General features: G+C 41.5%; 2 protein-coding genes across 5 annotated transcripts in view; one reads left to right on the forward strand and one right to left on the reverse strand.

Annotated features, from left to right (window-relative positions):
- The window catches only part of Flo2 (flotillin-2), a 73799-nt gene that overhangs the window by 37721 nt on the left and 27024 nt on the right, over positions 1–9054 (reverse strand). The gene's annotated exons all lie outside the window — the stretch shown is intronic.
- On the forward strand, positions 992–7155 carry LOC143901308 (glucose dehydrogenase [FAD, quinone]). Of its 2 annotated transcripts, none has more exons than XM_077413492.1 (4): positions 992–2674; positions 2917–3171; positions 3885–4198; positions 4298–7155. In XM_077413492.1, exons 2-4 carry the CDS (start codon positions 3034–3036, stop codon positions 5709–5711), a joined length of 1866 nt encoding a protein of 621 aa, XP_077269618.1. In that variant the 5' UTR covers positions 992–2674; positions 2917–3033; the 3' UTR covers positions 5712–7155. The 2 variants fall into 2 exon arrangements, with proteins under 2 accessions (XP_077269618.1, XP_077269619.1); XM_077413493.1 differs by having other exon boundaries at positions 2931–3171.

Consider the following 9054-nt stretch of genomic DNA (forward strand, 5'->3'; position numbering starts at 1 on the left):
GACGCGAGTCCCAAAGAAACCATGATACGTTCAAAGAAAATTATCTCGAATAAGAAAAATCATAGCTTCGATATTTTAATTTATATTGAAATACGTAATTAAAAATAGTATAGTAAAAAAGAAATCCGCAGTTAAAAAAAGAAAACACTAAAATGTACATGGCCTTTTGGAAAGTTGATTATTTTCGTCAGGAACGTTTCTATTCACGTTTATAACTCTCGTAAACTATAGCATCTGAATATTTTCACCAGTCGAGGAGTCGACTGCAACGTCGTTCGAGAATAGCTAATTAAAGTTAAAGTCGCGACGTGTAGGACATTATATATACGAAGAGGCAAGAAGTCTAGCGAAAAACGTGCGCGTCTTTCTCTCTCTCTCTCTCTCTCTCTCTCTCTCTCTCTCTCTCTCTCTCTCTCTCTCTCTTGATGTAATCGAAATGTACGGCACGTTTCGAAAAAGAGAAATGAGGTGTCAGTTTGCAATATGCATGCAGAATGACTGTTCACTTCTCATCGACGCTGTTTTAATTTTTTGCACTATTTAACGCGCATATTTGTACGTTTATAAAGAAAATAATGTTGTGTAACGATAATAGTTATATATCGGACCAGTGGCTCGATAAAGTTGTTAAATTATGAAGCTTTGTGGCAAGAAAAGTGGAACATTGCCCACTCAAAAACCATACAAGAGTGCGCGAATCAAATCGTTGTCGATAGCGAGCTACTTCTGCTATTATTATTTTTGGATTTTTGGATCTAATCGATAAACCGCTCAAACGTGATCGCAAATGCATCTCATTGCGGAATAACTACAAGACGTAGACGTATTGCCGAGTTAATTATTCAAGTTACGTCAGGACCTGGATATACAAAGATGTTCAACATATATGTATATCTCTCCGGATGCGACACAGATAAAAATGAAAATATAAATACGTAAGATACAAAATATCATATAATATATGATTTTATATCTTGCGTCGCAGCGGTATCACCGCTTCTCTTTCACGTCCTCGCAACTATAGACGTCTTCAGACGTTGTATCGCGAACGAAGGTTCGTGCGTGTTGAAAAGTCCGCAAAGGTGAAACGCGGTCGACACAAGATCATAGTCTCTTTCCCGCCGCGTCCTGCAACGAGCCGTGGTTTAAAGAGAGAATCAAAGCGCAGCGCGTATAGTAACGTAGTTGTTCGAGAGCAACGTAACGAGACGTAAATATGTATGGCGTGTGGAGAGGTGCTGCCCGCTGAATGGCACGTAGACTCGTATAGACATCGCAGAAGAGAGAAAGTGCGCGCGAGTAAACTCGTCTCTTCGTCGCGCATTCGGTCACGAAAGCAAAGAGAAAGATGCCGACACCGTTACCACGCGTGAAAGAGAGTCAAGTCTCGCGTACGCGTCACGCCGTCGAAAAGAAAACGATGTGCCGCCAGACTCTCCTCATTCGATAACGTTGCGAAATCGCGTATCGATAACGCCGGAAAAAAAACGCCTGTCACTACTCGCGCTACTTGCCTTCCTCTAAATAAAAAAACAATGTTATTTATCGTTTTTATTTAATTTAACGTACTAGTTATTAAACAACACACGACGTAAACTTGATACTTGATCTCTACGGCATCTGTTCGTTCGTGCCATCGGTGCTATACTATAAAAGAAAAGAATACTTGGTTTCGTTGAGAAATCTCACGTTGCGTCGCTCTGTCACCGTATGCTGTTTCACATCTCGCATGTTACGTGTTGACGGTTCAAGTAAACGTTGAACCGTGCTTCATGTAGATTTTCAATGATTCGTCCTATCGTGAGATAAAAGTTATATAACGCGCTATATCTATACGAACGAGGTATAAAAAAAAGGAAGAAAAAGAGATTTCCAACAGATACGCTAGAGTCTGTCTGAGTCTGAGAAGACTCGGACGTACGGCAGCCTGTATACGTTACGGGATCACGTTTTCGTACGCGACGTTGGTATTGAAAGGATATACTAGGGGCCCAACGGGTTTTCACTCCGAACATTCACCGCAGTCTGGTTCTCACCGGCGCTAGTTTCATTCCGCTGCCATTTTGCCGGTTTATCATCGGACACTTGTACGACATTTCTCCTTCTCACCAAGTTGAAGATTATCAGGCAGCGTGGTACAAAATATCAAAGTGCAGTTCCGCACGTTACTATTTAAAATAGACGCGGAATGTACGTTGATTCCGACTGTAAATATGATTGCAAATATCGGAAGACTGCTGTCGCGGATGTCACGAGAAAATATAGCAAGTGAAGAAAGACCGCCGGAGATCTAATAAAAGCCAATAAAACGACGTATAAAAAAGCAACGTGCGGAAATACACGCGAGTGACGGCGTGCCACGGGGTGTAACACGTTGCCGTGCACGTTGCTGACGTGAACACGATAGATGTTATCATTGTTAGAGTATCTTTATGACGCACAATATTCACATCTGCAAGTGTGTCAGCGACACACGTCGAGACATCAGACAAACGCCAGCAACCTGATTCTTGCTGACGAAAACGTTCGCAACTGTTGATCACGTTGTCAGAGAGAAGTAGGTAGGCGGGAATGGTACACGGCATGTACGAAATGTGCGTGGAACGCACACAGACGCTGACACCATTCTTGTAAGACTTCCTTTTTCTAGGAAGTCTGTGAAATCTGTGCCAAGGTATGTTTATATTACAAACGATCGTGAGACGTGACCGTCATAAAATAAAATGTCTAAAACGGTAACAAACGTTCCCTACCTTACCCTTCCTCCCTCTCCCTCCCTCCTCCCTCACTCTCTCTCTCTATCTCGTTCCGCACTATTCGTATATACTATCGTATATACTTGAAATAAATGCGTCACACTTTTATTAGATATTATATTAGATAGATATTATACTTTTTATTAATAAAGCTACGTAGCGATTTACTTTCAGGCGACTCGTGCGTTTCTCGACTGATGCTTGAAAGAAGCATTTTCTCGGATGATACGCATTCGGACATTGATGTTTGGCGGTGAACAGAATATAAATAACGGAAATGGCAGCAGTGTTAACAAGCTTGATCGGCACGACTTCCGTTCTTGGACTTGGTTTGATTCCACTTTTGGCCATCGGTCTCACCGTGTACAGATACAATACCCTCGACCCAGAATCGCATACGCAAAATGCACGAGAGGTATAAAGGGAGAAGGGGGAAGAACTAGGAAGGAGGATACAAAATTTATTTGTATAACTTGTAAAAAATGTAGACAATCGGCACAACTTTAGACAATCCTCCATAGAGTCGATAAAGTAGTGCTCGCGATTCATCGACTACCGACCAAACAGATCTGAGATTTAAGACCGATAGATCAGCGGTGTATGTTTATTGTAAAATGAACAAGGGAATGGTCCTCGCTTCATGCTTCTATTTTATTGTTAGCTGGAGGGGTAGTTGACAGTTTCGCAACACAAAAAACTCTTTTGGTGTTTATCACTTTATCACAGCATCTATTAATAATAGAATAAACGAATATGGTTTAAAATTTTTGTAATTTCAAGGGAAAGCTACGTGCGATGCAGCTCTTAATTACTTAAGAAAATGTTTCAAGTGCGCCCACTATTATCGATATACGCTTTCCACGTGCTTGAAAAATAATTATTCTTGCAAGTGTTGCATCAATGTTGATCGATTATTGATAGCACGTGATCCAATAATCAAGTTCATATAACTTTTCACCAGAAAAGTTATTCACGTTCGAATACAACGCGTTTTGATTAAATTAATGTTACATTTTCTCCTGCGGGTCAACGTCCTCCGCCCGCATAATCGCTATACTTGAACTTTCAGTTATTTCGTCCGTAATACTTACTCCGGATACTACATAACAAATCGCGATGCAATTTCAGCTGCTACGAATGTACGACTTTATAGTGGTCGGAGGTGGCAGCGCGGGTGCCGTGGTGGCCTCGAGATTGTCGGAGGTAGCTAATTGGACGGTGCTACTCTTAGAAGCTGGCGATGACGAGAATGAAATTTCGGACGTCCCTCTGCTTGCCGGATACACTCAGCTCACAGACGTCGATTGGAAGTATCAGACCTCACCACCCAGCACGTCCGCTTATTGTCTCGCCATGATAGGCGACAGGTGTAATTGGCCACGCGGCAGAGTCCTCGGAGGATGCAGCGTTCTCAACGCCATGATTTATGTTCGTGGTAATAGGCAAGTATATACATTTCACACTTTCGTCGCTAGGACGTGCTGTCGCGTTAGCGATGGCGAGTCGAAGCGATCAGACGATAAACGAGAGTTTGTTCGCAGGCACGATTACGACAACTGGGCTCGAGCGGGTAACACGGGATGGAGCTACGAGGAAGTGTTCCCTTATTTCCTCAAGTCTGAAGACAATCGTAATCCGTATTTAGCGAGAACGCCTTACCACGAGACAGGGGGTTACCTGACGGTGCAGGAGCCACCCTGGAAATCTCCTCTGGCGATCGCCTTTTTGCAGGCTGGTCAAGAGATGGGCTATGAAAATCGCGACATAAACGGGTTCAATCAAACCGGCTTTATGTTGACGCAAGCGACGATTCGACGTGGCAGTCGATGCTCGACGGCGAAGGCCTTCCTACGACCGGTGAAGAATAGGCCGAACTTGCACATAGCGATGCACGCTCAAGCTCTGAGGGTGCTCTTTAACGCTGAGAAAAGAGCAACGGGCGTAGAATTCCTTCGCGACGGCATGCAGCGGATCGTTAGATGCAGAAGAGAAGTCATCTTATCCGCCGGCGCGATTAATTCGCCTCAGTTGCTCATGCTGTCCGGGATCGGTCCCAGCGAGCACTTGACTGAGTTCGGTATACCAGTGATATCCGATCTACGAGTCGGGGATAATCTTCAGGACCATGTGGGCCTTGGCGGGCTGACATTTCTGGTGAACGAATCGATCACCCTAATGAAGGAACGATTTCAAACTGTCTCGGTCATGTTCGAATACATCGTTAAGGAGCGAGGACCTCTGACCACTCCGGGAGTCGAGGCGCTGGCCTTTCTTAATACCAAGTACGCTAACAAATCGGGCGACTATCCGGATGTGCAGTTTCACTTCGCGCCAAGTTCCATCAATTCCGATGGCGAACAAATAAAAAAAATTCTCGGTCTGCGAGATCGTGTGTACAACATCATGTACAAGCCCTTGCACGGCGTCGAGACCTGGTCGATCCTACCGCTTCTACTGCGACCCAAGAGCACAGGTTGGATCAGGCTGAAGAGCAAAAACCCCTTGATTCAACCGGACATCACGCCTAATTACTTTACGCGTAAGGAGGACATGGACGTTCTCGTGGAGGGGATCAGGTTGGCGATGCGGGTATCTAATACCAGCGCGTTTCAGCGATTCGGCTCGAGACCTCACACGATTCGTATGCCGGGCTGTTACAAATATCCGTTCGATACGTACGAGTATTGGGAGTGTGCCGTACGACACTTCACCTTCACGATTTACCATCCGACGAGTACCTGCAAGATGGGACCGCGGAGCGATCTCACGGCCGTCGTGGACCCGCGATTGAGAGTTTACGGAGTAAAAGGACTCAGAGTCGCTGATGCTTCTGTAATGCCGACCATTGTCAGTGGCAATCCAAATGCGCCGATTATCATGATCGGCGAGAAAGCCAGTGACATTATCAAGGAAGATTGGCGGGTGAAGAAAAAACCAAGTGCCGGACGTAGATGACGGACAAACGTCGAATAGATTTAGGAATTATACGTGTGTGTGTGTGTGTGTGTGTGTGTGTGTGTGTGTGTGTGTGTGTGTGTGTGTGTGTGTGTGTGTGTGTATCTCATAGCATCTCTGAATATAACCGAAATTTCAATTGTATGAGGAATGGCTACTAAACTTTCTACCTTTTACTCTCTTTCTTTTCATAACACATTTTTATAATATCAGTTTCTTTTTAGCTATCTTATTGCCTTTTATCGCGAGCGCACGTCACGTGTAATTTTCATCTTCTTTTTTACGCAAATTCGATAAAAGCATCTCTGTCAACATTCAATATAATAATATTTCATATAAGAGCCAGTGCGTGATAGATAAGAAAGCATTTATTTAAAAAAGTCAATATCCTAAGATTAAAGATTAATGCTTATGAGATATGTATCGATTGTACGAGTGTGATATGTCTGAAAGATTCTCTTATTAAACACTTATAAATTTATTAACAAACGATTTCATCGACAGACAAAGGGAGAGAGAGTTGAAGGAATGTAATATGTTATGTACATATATTAGAATGTCAGAAACATCGAGTGTTTCAAAGTCATTGAACTAGAAATTTTTACGACATTGGAATGGCAGTGCCATTCTATGTAAAATAATGTAAAAATATTAATTTATTTATTCTATTAAACATCAACTACGTATACTATGTGTTTATTATTGTATATACACAATAGGATGCAGTTAATACTCCTCTTTTGTACATAATTAATAATATACAACTTAAATCAACGACCTTAGTATACGAATCGATAAGGATTCCTTGGACGGCGAAACCGTATTAAACTCGCTTTAATTATATACGATAACGCTTATTATTACAAGTGCACATATTTCCGGTTGCGGAAGCGTGAACGCGAAAAAGATTACTCGATATTTCCGACGTACGAGATCATGACGACTTTCGAATCGTAATTGGGCGGATGTAATTTTACATAACGTTGCATCTCGTGCCAAAAGTCGCGCGTGGCGAAACGCATATTCTCACGCATGCGTGCGCGTTTTTACTCTCTATTTCCGCTTCCTCGTCTTATCTATTAACGCATTCGACAGAACGAATATAGCACGTCAATCAAGTAATTCAGCAGCGCATGCCATTGCGAATTATATATTTAAGTAATAGGATAGAAATAGTAGGAGATGTGAGTGGACGGCAAACAAGGCAGACTGAGAATATTAGAATTCAATATCGCAGGACGAGAAGCGCACAAAAAAGTATATTTTATGAAGGTTTGAACATGTATAACGCCCTGCCGATAAAAATTAAGCACGGCGAAAGAATTGAACCTTTCAAACGTAGGTTAAGAGAATATATTGTACCTCATAGAGGAATTAATTTAACGATATTTTATGTAAAAAATAGCCGAAAAAGCTAATAAAGCTTAATCAATCAATCAATCAATCAACCAATCAATCAATCAATCAACCAATCAATCAATCAATCAATCAATCAATCAATCAATCAATCTCTCTCTCTCTCTCTCTCTCTCTCTCCCCCCCCCTCTCTCTCTCTCTCTCTCTCTCTCTCTCTCTCTCTCTCTCTCTCTACGTTTCCGGCGTTATATCGTTAAATCGATATCTGGTGCATTAAGTGGATCTTTCTTTCCAATGTGTTCGAGCGTATATGAAATATTAGTCAGTGCGTATACGAAAAGTGGTGTACTACCGAGAGAGTGAAAGTAACCGACTGCCGTCGTATTTACATCAGACTTTAGTCTGTTAACTTTATGCGCGAAAATAGCTTGCGTAAGATATAACTTACGAAAGAAAGTGTAGACGAGAGAAGAAGGTGTGTTCCTGAGAAACATATTACATGGAGTTGGGACAAACTTTCCTATATGTGCAAATTTTAATCAAACACTTGTAGCTTCGTACCGCTAAAAAGTAAAAATACAAACTTTTGGAAATACGAGAAAGTGTATTTCCAAAATTCTCTATTATATATCGATATACGTTGTTTATTTTGCGTGCGGCATTCCGATTTAATCTACTCGTTTGATATCAAGTTTGATGATATCAAGTCTGACACTTGTTAAAGTCACGTGCTATTCTTATCGTATCCTATTTATTAACGTCTATGCTATGTAACTGACGCAAGTCTAAGCGCGTGCTCCTCTTAACGATATTTTGTACGGTAAACGGTAAAATTCTTTTTCTTCTCTCCTATTTTCTTCTTCAAAAGAAGGTTTAAACCCATTTTACTTCGTCGATGAAATATGAAAGAAAAACTATAATAGAACTATAATAGAAAAAAACAAATTTGCTATCGCGATAAAATTAAACATAACGCGTTGATTATTTCGCAATACATTGCGAAACAAATATTTAAAACAAAACGTCAACAACGTACTCATCAAATCACTCATTAATGACGCGTTTCGATAAAAATACAAATAGATTGACGTCGTAATTGGCATGTTACGTGTGACCGCAATAACGTGGCATTTGAATTATCATGCAAACGATAAGTGTGATCTTAGCGATAACGATATAAGCGCGTATAGTTTTAATCGATTCGTTGAAAATGGAAATTTTGCGTTGCAAAGTTTTCCATTGTAGCTTTATGTACAAGGTACATTTATTATGTACAAAGCTCCTCACACGAATAAACCCATTATGGATTTCTTCGTGTGAGGAGCTCTGAAGCGAGAGTTTATTCGTTGCCAGTCGACTTAAGAGTGCTCAGTTGGAAGACCGACGCGTGGCTGCAGTTCACCAAATTTCACCAGAATAGTGTCGAACTGCAACACGAGCTGTCAATGCTGATGCAATGCTTGCATTACTGCAAAAGGCCATTTTTAACAATATATTTTCATTAAAAAAGTACAACATGTATAAAATCAAGTAATAAATAAGTAAAAAAATAAAAATTGTTGTTTTTTTTTGCGATTTTCTCCAAAACAAAGCAAAGAACAAGCAAATCTCTAAAGGACTTTTTTTTCTCAGTTTATCGATCCCCCTATACGCTCCCAAAGTTTTGACATTTACGTTGGGGACATCCTGTATAAATAACACAACACGTACGAATCGAAGAAATGCACACCGCGCGCTTCGTGCGGTTTATCTCGGTAGGGTAAGAGATAGGCTATCGCTTTTTCAATATAAAAGCAAACCCCCGGTCATTCTCCTCGCGTTGATCCTCGTTGAGACTGTATCATTCTTTCGCGGATGTACAAGAAGCAGCAACGTTCGTGCAAGTGCCATTCGGTTACTACACTGTTGCTGGCTAGGGTGGGTTAGGTAGATAGATAGCCAGGTAGGTAGGTAGGTGGGTAGGTAGGTAGGTAGATAGGTAGGTAGG

Source organism: Temnothorax americanus, unplaced genomic scaffold, assembly GCF_048541705.1.
Source record: "Temnothorax americanus isolate GAGA-0224 unplaced genomic scaffold, ASM4854170v1 Scaffold33, whole genome shotgun sequence".
Taxonomy (NCBI): domain Eukaryota; kingdom Metazoa; phylum Arthropoda; class Insecta; order Hymenoptera; family Formicidae; genus Temnothorax; species Temnothorax americanus.

Coding starts and splice junctions, on each gene's coding strand:
- LOC143901308 (XM_077413492.1), top strand. CDS start 3,034: ATGGCAGCAGTGTTAACAAGCTTGATCGGCACGACTTCCGTTCTTGGA. Junction 3,172..3,884: donor ATACGCAAAATGCACGAGAG/GTATAAAGGGAG, acceptor ATGCAATTTCAG/CTGCTACGAATGTACGACTT. Junction 4,199..4,297: donor ATTTATGTTCGTGGTAATAG/GCAAGTATATAC, acceptor GTTTGTTCGCAG/GCACGATTACGACAACTGGG.